This window comes from Marmota marmota, unplaced genomic scaffold (genome assembly GCF_001458135.2).
Source record: "Marmota marmota marmota unplaced genomic scaffold, marMar, whole genome shotgun sequence".
Taxonomy (NCBI): domain Eukaryota; kingdom Metazoa; phylum Chordata; class Mammalia; order Rodentia; family Sciuridae; genus Marmota; species Marmota marmota.
Genome location: NW_026000229.1, coordinates 35,555,286 through 35,568,895, shown reverse-complemented (window position 1 = coordinate 35,568,895; position 13,610 = coordinate 35,555,286). Strand labels below are relative to the sequence as shown.

The window sequence follows — 13,610 nt, the reverse complement described above, 5'->3', positions numbered from 1 at the left end:
GAATGAGCCTTGAGGGCATTATGCTAAGTGAAATAAACCAAAACACGAAAACACAAACACTGCATGATCCCAATTATAAATCTAAAACTGTCAAATTCTTAGAGTAGAATGGTGTCTGCCAGGGACTTGTAGGAGCGTTGTTCAGTGGATACAGAGTTTTACCGTTATAAGATAAAAATGTTCTTAAGAGATGTGTTGCACAATAATGTGCACACAATTAACACCACAGTATTGTATACATAAAAAAGGTTAAACAGTAAATTTTATGTTATGTGGATTTTGTCATCATTACATTTTTTTTAAATGACAAAATAATGGGGGGGAGGTGAAGATGGAAGTATATCATTTGAAGAAAGGCAGATTTTTTTTTTTTTTTGAGAGAGAGAGAGAGAGAACTTTTTAATATTTATTTTTTAGTTTTCGGCAGACACAACATCTTTGTATGTGGTGCTGAGGATCGAACCCGGGCCACACGCATGCCAGGCGAGCGTGCTACCGCTTGAGCCACATTCCCAGCCCCAGATTTTTTTAAATACATGGGCATTTCTTTCTTCTTCTTTCTCCTTCAATGAATGGATGGATGGATATTTATTTATTTATTTGTTTGTTTGTTTGTGGTGCTGAGAATCGAATCCAGTGCCTCACACATGCTAGGCAGCACTCTACCACTGAGCTATGACCCTAGTGCAATACATGGGCATTTCTTTCCCCTCCTTTTCCCATCTTTTTTTTTTTAAAATAATGTTGATACTAGTCTCTAGATTTTATATATATATATATATATAAAAGTTATTTAGTTGCAGATAAACACACAGTATCTTTATTTATTTTTATGCGATGCTGAGGATCAAACCCAGTACCTCACATATACAAGGCAAGTGCTTTACCACTGAGCTACAGACCCAGTCCCCTTTTACCATCTTTTTAATTTAGTAGGCTTGGTCTGGCCAAAAACAAACAAACAAAAAAAACCTTTTCAACTAATTATAATAGGTATACACATGTACAACTATACATCTTTACAGATTTATAAAACAGACTAATTGCAATACAGCCTATCTGGCCAACTTTTTTTTTTTTTAGTTTTATATGCCTACCTTATCTCATGTTTTATTTTTCCTTATCAATGAATTTTTTTTTTTTAAATTGTTGGGGGGGGGGGAATGGGAGGAGGAAATGGTGGTAGGAAAAGGGATAAATAAGACAAAGACACTGGAAGACCTAGATCTTTCCATTACATTTGAAAACGAACAAATTCCAGGTCCATACCTTCCCAAGCCAACTCATCTCATGGGGTTACCTACTTCTTAGAGTCCTAGGATCATGGTAGCTCACAGTAATTCTACAGGAATAGTACACCCTGATATTTACAATATTCACCAAGATTTTCTCTTATAATCTGCAATGTTAATTTTGTATGTAAGATGGCAAAATGTGGATTGGGAAAGAGCATCATTGCATCTTTAAAGTCTTTTTGAATGTTTCTTTCATGAGAATGACAGAGAATGATCTTCTGAAGGCAGAGAACAATCTGACTCATCTTTATATTTCCTCTAAAGACTGTATAAATATTAAGGGCAGCAGAATACAACAGAAAGGCAGCAGAATACAACAGACGCTAGTATGGCAGTATGTATAAACGTGACTGTATAACCAATGTAATCCTGCAATCTGTACACGTGGGAAAAATAAGAATTCATACCCCATTTGAATCAAATGTATGATATATGATATGTCAAGATCATTGTAATGTTTTGAGCAACTAATAAAAAAAAAGACTGTATAAATATTTAGTGAACTGACTGAGTACCATATTTTAAGAGAGTCTTTGACAAGGTGACATTTATCCAAGGAAAGCAGATGAAGAGAAGGAAAGTTTGACCAGACTGAGCTTATTATCACAAGACAAACAGCCAAAAAAAGAAGAAGAAAGCAGAAATAGTAAATATGAAATTATAGATTTACTAAACTACTTCATGGGCTGCCATCTGAAAACAAAAGGTCTTTTGGGAGTTAGTTTACATGGAGACAGATTTTGACTGAACATGGAAATAAATTCTTCTATGAATGTGTTGTTCAACAGAACCAAACTCTCTAAGTATTCAAGCAGTAGTTAGAGGACCACTGGATAGGGATACTGTATTCTCAATACAGGGGTAGGCAATTTCAGTTGTTTCAACTTTTTTTCTTTCTTGTATGTTAATACTCACTTTATCAGTAAACAAATTCCTATAAGGACAAAAACAAAACATTTTTTTTCCCTTAAGAAGAGTACTGATGGTGCTGGGATTGTGACTCAGAGGTAGAATGCTTGCCTCTCACGTGGGAGGCCTGGGTTCAATCCTCAGGACCACATAAAAATAAATCAATAAAATAAAGTTATTTGTCCATCTACAACTTAAAAACTTTTTTTTAAAAAAAGAAGAAGGGTATTGAGGGCTAAGTTTGTAGCTCAGTGGTGGAGCACTTGCCTACATGTGTGAGGCACTGGGTTCGATTCTCAGCACCACATACAAATAAATAAAGTTCTATCAACAGCTAAAAAAAATATTAAAAAAAAGAAGAGTATTGAAAGAGTATTTGTTAAGCCTTTGTGAGTTCCTTTCAAGCTTTCTGAAAAAGATAGGGCATATATATACATTTTGTAACTATTGTGAAAATCCAAGTAGACTTTCCCTTGCTCAAATAGTAGTTGAAAATCATCAGCCTGACCAACCTTTATTGCTCCTTCTATAACCTAAAAACACAGTGTAACAATATTAATAAGGGCACTAAAACCTGGCATAACCTGATATCACTGTGTAGGACTAGAAAATATTTGTTAAATGAATCACTTCACTGTTTTCTTTCGTCTTCTTCTATTCTTTCTTTTATAGCTACTCTTTCCCAACCACCTCTTATTTTCTCAGCCACCTTTTCTCCTTTCATTCTTCTCTTGCTTCCTAAATTTTCACCTTTCTTGTCTTCTTTCAAGACTGCCTGACCAATCTCTTTTTCTCAATCTTCTTAACTGTAAATAAATATACATTTCACCATTCCTCCTCAAACCCACTCAAATTCTTAGGCTCTTCACTTCCTTAAAATAAATCTGATTTCAGAATCAACCAACCACAGAGTATAAAAAATATTTAAATCTGGAAATACAATTGACCTGAGGCCAATTAACCATTAACATAGAATTATTATATTCCGTGACTATGCCTAAACTAAAGACCATTCAAAATATAGGAGAAAACTCAGTTTATGTCTATATGCAGATAATATCAGTGAAACTGGTCTCTTTAGCCCTTGAGCAAAGAAAATTATTTATACAGGAGGGAAATGCTGGAGAAAGTACACACTAGTTGAAATATGATCCTTGCATTGGCAGCCATTAAAACACCAAGAACTAGTTAGAAATGAAAAACTGCCTACACCACATTAAATCCACTAAATAAGAATCTACATTTTTAATAAAATCCTAGTAGGATTCACATGAAAATTAAAGTTTTTTGTTTGTTTTGTTTGGTTTGGAACCACAGATTGAAACAGGGGCACTTTACTACTGAGCCACATCTCCAGGCCATACCCCCCACCCCTGCTTTTTAAAACAGGGTCTCGCTAAATTACTTAGGGACTCACTAAGAGGCTGGCTTTGAACTTGTGATCCTCCTGCCTCAGCTTACCAGGTCGCTGGGATTATAGGCATATGCCACCACACTCAGGCTGAATATTAAAATTAAAGGCATCATTCTAACCAGAATTCTTATGTACTGTGAATGAATTGTATGTGTGCCAAGATATTGATCCTCTTAACCTCAAGGTACTGGGCATAGGTTTATGAAACAGAGATGACAGTACCTATCTTAAAGGTTGTTCTCAAAACCTAATGAGATCTTCAAATACACCATGTCTGAAATATGTCAATGCTTGGCAAATGTTAGCCAATTTTATTAAATGTTCATATCCTTTTTTCTCATTTGCCCTTTCTTTATGATATGCCACCAAATAAGACATATGTAAGAAACACAGAGAAGGGAAGCTAATCACCTATTCTGTCTATATTAAGCCACCTTTTAAAAATAAGTATATTAGAAAAATGGAAGCTGGATGTAGGGATGCTCAGCTGTAATTCCACCAACTGGGGAGTCAGGGGGGGTTTACGCTTGGGCAACTTAGAAAGACCCTATCTCAAAACAAAAAATATGAAGGATTGGGCTTGTAGCTCAGTGCTAGAGCCCGTTCAATCCCAGTACAACACACACACACACACACATATAAATAGGAAAATTTTGTTCAGAGGATGCAGTTCAGTGGTAGAATGCTTGCTTAGCATGCATGAGATCCTGTGTTCTAACCCCAGCACTGAAAGTAAAGAAAATTGGAAAGTTCTGAGTTACTAATGTTTCTTCCTCCACTTGATTCTATTCCTCTCAAGGGCAGGGGTTAAATTAATATTTCTTTTAAACACCTCTATCACCTAAAGCATCCATTTTCTTTTGGCCATCCAAAAGAAAATAAAAGCTAAGCCATAGAATTAACATTACTCAAAGATAATACAAACAAATCATGTCAAAAATCTCAGAAATGATCATCATTTCTTAATTCATGCATGCATTCATTCATTCAATAAATAACGCTACAGGAATAGATTAACCCTAAACTGACATTTTAACCTATAATTGTCAAACATATTTGGTAAGTTTCTAATTATTAAGAATAAAAGAGGAGGGCTGGGGTTGTAGCTCAGTAGTAGAGTGCTTGCCTAGCACGTGTGTGGCACCAGGTTTGATCCTCAGCACCACATAAAAATAAATTAAAAAAAAAAAAGGGAATTGTGTCCATATACAACTAAAAAAAAATTTAAAAAGAGGGAAGTTACAAATCCTTATCTAAAACTATGAAACATAAACACCCAAAATCAAAGTTCTAGCCAATTTATGCAAGATGTAAGGAATAAATAGTTATACTTAACACAATACTGAGGCACTTGGCAAGGGCTCCATCAACATTCCCAGGAAACTAATGTAAGACAGAAGTATAATTCAAATAGTGACTACAAACCTCTTTGTCTATGGCAGTGGTGTGCAACTGGGCCTCTGCGAGTTCACAGTCAAGAGCTCTTTGTAGACTGTATATGACATGGTCATAAGAATGGTGTTCATCATTAAAAAGGACACAATAGTATCTTTCATTTTTCTCCCTTTTAATTAAAAAGACACATTTAGATACTGCAACAAGTAAAAGAAAAAGATAAAAATAGACAAAAATAATATATGACATCTATACTAAAGCAGCATATAGATTCATACCTGTGGGAAAATAATACTGTAATAGTGATACAGGAAATGGTGATTTTTTTTTTTAAAGTACTGGGGACTGAACCCAGGGGCACTTTACCACTGAGTTACATCCCCAGCCCTCTTTATTTTGAGACAGGGTCTCATAAGGTTGTCCAGGCTGGTCTCAAAACTTTGATTCTCTTGCCTCAGCCTTCCAAGACACTGAGATTACAAGTATGTGTCACTTTGCCCAGCAGGAAAGGATCTTAAGTTGAATAGTAAAATGGAATTTTAAAAAATCCTAGCCAGTCATGAGGCACATGCCTATAGTCCCAGTTCCTTGGGAGAATAAGGTGGAAGGATGACTTGAGCCTATGAGTTCAGCACCATCCGGGTAAGCTACTGAGGCCCAATCTCAAAACAAACTAACTAACTAATAATAGTATTTCCTCCAGTTTTTCTTTTCTTTTCTTTTTTAGGTGTAGATGGACACAACACAGTGCCTTTATTTTTATGTGGTGCTGAGGATCAAACCCGGGTCCCGCCCGTGCTAGGCGAGTGCTCTACCGCTGAGCCACAATCCCAGCCCCTCCTCCAATTTTTCTTACTTCTAGAAATTTTATTTTAGAGCTACTACGCCTTATATACCACTCTCTGTTTACCTTGCATTCTGATAAAGAGGGATACTTTTACAAGCTCCAGTTTAGAAGTTTCAAGCAGGTAACAATATATGATCAGATTTTATTAAAATTTAATTTTTCCTGAATTTTATTATATTTATTTTATGTATAACTTTTATTTAAGTGAACTGACATTATAATACATTTAGAGATATTTTGGTAAAGATGTATAAAGTGCTAGCACTCCCATTTTCGTTGTAGTACCTCAAACATGTCATATACTCTCTTAATCTTGCTGAAATGACAGTGCCTTGTCCATCTCTAAGAAAACGATAATATTTATATTCAAAAGTCACATGAGGATATCATAAAAAATATAAAACAGCTAGGTAAAGTGCTACATGCCTGTGTTCCCAGCAACTTGGGAATCTGAGACAAAAGAGTATCAAATTGCCCAGCCTGGGCAACTTAGTGAGGCCCTGAAAACTTAGCAAAATTCTGTCTCAGAATAAAAAAATAAAAAGAGTTGGCAATGTAGCCAGTGGTAAAGTGCCCCACAGGTTCAATCCCCAATACCAAGGGAAAATAAAAAGAGAGAGAGAGAGAGAGGGAGACAGAAAGAAAGAAAGAAAGAAAATTCTGTGTTGCTTTTTTAAAAATCTAAAGACATTGGGCTGGGGTTGTGGCTCAGCAATAAAGTGCTAGCCTAGCATGTGAGAGGCCCTGGGTTCGTTCCTCAAAACCACATAAAAATAAAGGTATTGTGTTCAACTACAACTAAAAAATAAATATATTGAATTTATAATATGCTTTTATAATATACTCAATTGATCTTTATAACTCTTAAGAAGCAGACTGTCTCAGCCCTCTTACACGCAGTGTAGGAAACAGAGACTCAAACAAATTAGGACATTCATGGTCACAATGTCAATAAGCAGTGGCATATGTCAATAAGTAGTACTAGAACTCAGATCTGTGAATCCAGAGACCAGTGCTACCTATTACAAAATAATATTCAAGCAACTCTTCCATTTTGGGTAGGCAGATGGCTTCAATTATGTTTACTGACACAAAGTTTCTTAAAAGGTTTAATTGACTTTATCACCTATTTGAAATTAAAAATTGTGGATATAATTTCTCCAAGAAGTTTATAGACCAACAAGAGTAAAAACAATATATGAACTAATATTCTTAATTCTCTCTCCTGAACAAAATAAACAAAAAGCCCTAGTAAACTCAAAGATCAACTAAATTTAGATTTGTGCTATGATTTTGTGAAATTCTGAATATTACACAGGTAGAAAAATTCCCACAAGGCTCAATTATATCTTCCTTTTTTCATTTTTAAGTTAAGAGCAGCTCTTACTATAACCAAAGACATGGCTGTTAGAAATTGCTGAGATTTAGCTAAAAAAATAGTTAATTCCCTACAACTGCAATAATTCTAGTATACCATTACCAGAGCACAGGGAAGGATCTACTTCCTCACCCTCACCATCAAACCTTTCTTTTTTTTTTTTTTTTAAGAGAGAGAGAGAGAATTTTTAATAATTTTTTTTTAGTTTTCGGCGGACACAACATCTTTATCTGTATGTGGTGCTGAGGATCGAACCCAGGCCGCACGCATGCCAGGCGAGCACACTACCGCTTGAGCCACATCCCCAGCCCCAAACCTTTCTTGATTACAAAAAAAAGCTAGAGATCGGGGCTAATGAGAGAAATATTGTTCCAACATTCCTATTTGTTCACAAACCTTTTGGGAAACCTAGTTGTTGGTCCAGGTCAGAATCAAACAATTTACTTACTGGGATCTGTGGCTAAACTTAGAACAAAACTATCAAAGTACTGGCTTACCTATAAATGCAAAGCCCCTAACAGACTCCTCTTTAACTTCTGTATGGTGTTTACCAAAACATCTCATGTAAAGAAACATTTTGAAAATATTTCCAAGAGTTAATCACTATATATTTTTCATAATGATATTAAGAAGCAAATAACCAGGCTGGGGTTATGGCTTTGCGGTAGAGCACTCACCTAGCGCATGTGAGGCCCTGGGTTTGATCCTCAGCACCATATAAAAATAAATAAATAAAGGTATTGTGTCCAACTACAACTAAAAAGTAAATATTAAAAAAGAAAGAGGGCTGGGGTTTTGTCTCAGTGGTAGAGCGGTTGCCTCGTATGTATGAAGCACTGGGTTCGATTCTCAGCACCACATACAAATAAATGAATAAAATAAAGGTCTATCAAAAATTAAAAAAAAAAAGAAGCAAATAACCAAAAAAATTGCTATTCAATACTTATTTGTGGGCTGGGGTTGTGGCTCAAAGGTAGAGCGCTCGCCTAGCAAGTGCAAGGCCCTGGGTTCAATCCTCAGCACCACATAAAATAAATACAATAAAGATATTTTGTCCAACTACAACTAAAAAATAAACAAAGGTCTTTAAAAAAAACAACACTTATTTGCAATATAGACAATCATCACTAAACTTTTCCCTTTTAACAATTTTCCCTACCTTATCTGCAATTCAGGAGGCAGTTCTTTTTCCTCTTCCCATATAGTCATTTCTACAATGTATTTTATCACCAAAGGGAATATTTTCCTGGCTTGAACAATTACCTCTTCACTCAATGGACAACGTAAATTCTGTAAGAAAGTAGAGAAAAACATACTAAGACTGTATAAAAGTAAACATAGAGGATGATAATGTTATTTATTTAAAGCAATCACTTCTGTGAGTTTATTAACACATCTTCCAGGAAAGAGTTGCTCAGATGAGCTCAAGAAAGTTGCTATCAGTTTGGTTTACCTTCTTGTGGCCAAGTTGGTGTTACAGATCACACAAGACGCCAAGGCAGAACCATGGAACCACTTTCACCAATATTCTCCCTTATAAAAATGTTCTTCTCTGCCTGAGAAGCTTGGTTAGGAAAATTCATGTAATAACTGATTATCCCTTTTAACTCACAAGAACTGTAGTCATAATTTATTTCAACAGAATTGCACATAGCCACTTCGTAAAACGGCAGATCAAGTATTAAAGACATTTAAAAGATAAGGAACTTCTCCTTATCTTTTAAGGAGAAGTTCCTTCTTCTGCTGAGCCACAACCCCAGCCCGTTTATTTGCTTCTTAATATCATTATGAACAATCTTCACGTGTGAAGATGTTGTGCTGAAGATGTTGTGCTAGAGTATGTGCCTAATACAAGGAAGGCCCTGGGTTTGATCCCCAGTACTAGGAAAAAAAAAAAAAAAAAAAGAAAGAAAAAAAGGAGAAGAAGATAAGTAAACCAGCCAGTAACTTTATGACTGTGCTCAGATGAAGTATCTTAACCATAGAAAGTAGTCATATCACAGAAACAAAAAGTAGAAAGTTGATTGCCAAGGGCTGGGAAGAGGGGGAATTAGTGTGTAATGGGTACAGAGTTTCAGTATTGAAAGATAAAAGAGTTCTTGAGATCTATTGCACAACAATGTAAATATAATTAATACTACTGAACTGTATTCTTAAGAATGGTTAAAATGGCAAATTTAATGAGATTTTTATAATTTAAAAAAAGATAAGGTCAAAGAGCCTGTAAAGAGGAGGAAAATTAAAACCTGGGTCTTTTAACTTCCACAACAACAATGCTACGTTCATTACAGAACATTAATAAAAGGTGCAATGCTATGTTCATTACAGAACATTAATAAAAGGTGTTCTCCACAACATCTTCAGCCCAGTTCCTTATCTTTTAAATGTCTTTAATACTTGATCTGCCTTTTTACGAAGTGGCTATGTGCAAATCTGTTGAAATAGTGCATGTCAATGCTCTATGTCATAAGCCATTATAGAATGCAAATCAAAGCCATAATGAGCTACCACTTCACCCCTAGTTGGGTGGCTATAATCAAAAAGGCCGAAAATATAAGTGTTAGTCATGCTGTGGCAAAACTGGAACTCTTATATACTACTGGTGGACATAAAAAAGCCTGCAGCCACTGTGGAAAATAGTCTGGCAGTTTATCAAAATGTTAAGTATAGTTACCATGACACAGAAATTCTACTTTCAGTATATAACTAAGAGAAATGAAAATATATGTTCACACATTTATATACAAATTTTCATAGCATCATAATTCATAATAGCACAAAAGTAGAAACATCCTAAACGTTCATCAATTAATGATAAATAAAATGTGGTGTGTATCTATGCAACAGAATACATGGCTGTAAGAGAGAATGCCACAACATGGATGAATCTTTTTTTTTTTTATACTTATTTTTTAGTTTTAGGTGGATACAATATATTTTATTTTTACGTGGTGCTGAGAATCGAACCCAGTGCCTCACACATGCTAGGCGGGCGCGCTACCACTTGAGCCACATCCCCAGCCCCAACATGGACGAATCTTGAAAACATTATGCTAAGTAAAAGAAACCAATCACAGGGCTGGGGTTGTGGCTCAGCGCTAGAGTGCTTGCCTGGCACATGTGAAGCACTGGGTTAGATCCTCAGTATCACATAGAAATAAATAAATATTGTGTCTATCCACAACTTAAAAAAAAGAAAAAGAAAAAGAATTAGTTGTTAAAAAAAAGAAAGAAAGCAAGAAACCAGTCACAAATGACTATATATTTCATGATTGTATTTTCATAACATGTCCACAAGAGGCAAATCTATAGAATCAGAAAGTAAATTAGTTGTTGTCTAAGGATGGGAGTAGGGAGAAATGGATAGCGACATTTTAATGGGTAGTAGTATTTCTTCTTGGGTGATGAAAATGTTCTACAATTATCGTGAGGATTACAAAACTGTGAATATACTAAAAACACCACTGAATTATATTCTTTTAAATAAATGAATTTTTATATGTAAGCAATTTACATCTCACTAAGCTGTTTTAAAAGTGGAATAAGTAAGAAAAATATGTATAGTAGCTCTTTCAGCATATGAAAAATGAAATAAAACAAAATAAAAAATAAAACTGATTCAGTATAAGGCTTTTAATAAATTTTAATCGAATTCCTATAGACTGTATCATCACAAACCACTAACCTACTCATTTACACTTTAATACCGTCTCTTTAACAGGTCATCTTCTCTCTAGATATTTTGTTCAGAAGCCTTTGTTGAAGAGAGATAAAAAGAATGCCAAAGGTACTAGGTTTATTACTGGTCCATTTCATTTCTGTTTCTTTTTTTCCACTCAGCATTTCCTTATAATTCTTCATGAAATTAGTTCAAGATGAAGAGTTAAAAGAAACTATTCACTGTTTCCATATTGTATCAGAAGCTTTGAGTTCTTTGGAAGAGATCTGGTGAATATGTAAGAAATTTTCAAGAGGAGCATCTACACCTTAGAAAACAAGGTCAATTAGAGGGAACAGAAGAACTATAACTTAAATAAAAGTTACCAAAAAAGCCAAAATAAACAAATTAATAAGCAGAAATACACTGCAAAACTAGAGAAAAACTGCTTTTACATGGATGGGAAAGGAGTCTCTCTTCAAAAGATATTGCCAAATGCTGGGTGATTGGCTATTAGTATCAGCCAGGTCTGATTACCCTAGGTAAATTTCCATTATGTTTGGCACAATGCCGTGCATTTGGCAGCATATAGATTCCACGTTCACCAAAGCAGAAAGAAAGCAAAATGCTAAATACACAGGATTGTTTGTGTTGCCTGGGTTGATTAGTTATGTGCTACCTATAAGGTAGATATCTTTTCTCACACCTCCAGATTATGAATCAGTTCCAGTATATATCTAGACCATCTGAATCTAATTATAAATCAAAAAAAAAAAAAAAAATCCAAGATTGGGTTAGTCTGGGACTGATTTCAGTGTTTTGTGGTCTTATGATTTCAGGAAAACCCCAAAGTGGGGTGCTGTTTTAAAAACTCAATGAGCCACTAGTATGGCAATATGTAAATCAATGGATGTGTAACTGATGTGATTCTGCAATCTGTATATGGGGTAAAAATGGGAGTTCATAACCCACTTGAATCAAAGTGTGAAATATGATATGTCAAGAACTATGTAATGTTTTGAACAACCAACAATAAAAAATTAAGAAAAAAAAAAACTCAATGAGCCAACTTAACTCCTAAGAATTCCTCAGCTACTTCAAGTCTAAAAGTAGACTTCCTGAAAGACCAATTACTGAATGAAGAGGATATAAGTCATGCTACAGGGGTGGAGATAACAGCTTAGTGGTAGAGCACTTGACTAGAATGCTTGAAGCCCTGAGGTCAACACAAACATACACGTACACAATCACAGTGCAAACATGATTTAAAAAATATCAAGAGAAAGAAATTGAAACAATCAGAATTAAAAGGGCTTTTTAAACAAAACAAAAACAAGAGAATGTACTAAAAGGGTTAAGACTAGATAGAATATTTCAGGTAACAGACATCTAATGATTTTAACCAAGAACTAGGCACTTGATAAATATCTGTCAAATGAATAAATAACCATTTGGGATAAATAAGTTAAAAATAATGGAGGCAATCACAAAACAATGCTAAATGATAAATGTGATAAAATGCTAATCCAATAAGTGACTGGGTAATGTGTATATGAGTATTCTTTGTACTATTGTCATTTTTGGAACTTTTTATAAATTTGAAATTGTTTCTAAATCCAAGCTTTAAAATAAAAAAAAAAAAAAAAAAAAGTACTGGGGACCAGAGTCTATAGATCTGAAATTTCAAGCCCAACTAGTTGGTTTGACCAGTTGTACAAAGTGGAGTAAATCACCATACTGAGGTTGTTTCCACATGTGTAAAATGAGACCACTAAATCCACCTCATAAAGTAATAATGAAGAAAAAATAATGTATGTGAAAGGACTTTAAGTCTAAAATGTTATACAAAAAGCTGAGTAAAATTGTGCTCGCCTGTAGTCCTAGATACCAGGGGAGGCTAAGATAGAAGAATTACTTGAGACCAGGAGTTCAGGACCTATCTGGGAAATACAAGACTCCACCTCTTAAAAAAAAAAAAAAAAATGTTATACAAATATAAAGTGTTATTAGTGCCAAAAGTACACATAATGGGAAAAGAAGTAATTATTAAAAGAATAATTTTAATGATGATGACAATATCTAAATGGGTCATTACTAAATGCCAGGCATATTCTAAGTACTTTACATGTATCATTTCATTTAAACCTTACAGCCTGTGAGGCAGATGCTAAAAGTCTGGTTCAGAGGGAGAAACTGAAGCATAAAGATTTAATAACTTTTCCACTGTCACAGAGCTAGTTGTGTGTGGTGGTTATAAACTAAACCAACCAAGGACATTTGTTTTAGAGGCCATGATGTTGTAGTCTACTCAAGGAAAGGAAACATGTTTTGTTTCTCCAAATATAATTCCTTTACATTTAGAGTTGTATAAATAAAAAAATAAATACTCATACAGTGTAGACACACAGAAAAACCAATGTTTTCTTAACAACAGACCACTATCTTTTGTAACACGGGACCACTATCTTTTGTAACACAGCATAATATTTTTCCCAGTCTGTCATAATCTCATGATTTAGCTATTTGCTATAAAGAAGATGTAAATCATTTATGAAGTTTAAGTTATCAATCTTTTCCTTTTAATGGTTTCTGAATTTTTCAAAACTCAAAGAAAGGCCCAATCTATTTCAAAGTTGTTTTTTCTAATCACCCATATTTTCTACTATTTAATACAAACTTTCTTTCTTAAAAAAAAAAAAAAAAAAAAAAATACC

At 34.5% G+C, this 13,610-nt stretch overlaps 1 protein-coding gene across 3 annotated transcripts in view; it reads right to left on the bottom strand.

Moving 5' to 3' along the window:
* Window positions 1-13,610, bottom strand: part of Ubr1 (ubiquitin protein ligase E3 component n-recognin 1) — a 150,993-nt gene that overhangs the window by 93,039 nt on the left and 44,344 nt on the right. For all 3 annotated transcript variants that reach the window (XM_015480756.2, XM_048792980.1, XM_048792979.1), the window contains exons 6-7: window positions 8,398-8,528; window positions 5,044-5,182 (exon numbers count right to left, since the gene is read on the bottom strand). In XM_015480756.2, the coding sequence (XP_015336242.1) occupies window positions 5,044-5,182; window positions 8,398-8,528 (270 nt within the window). The remainder of the gene's footprint in view (window positions 1-5,043; window positions 5,183-8,397; window positions 8,529-13,610) is intronic.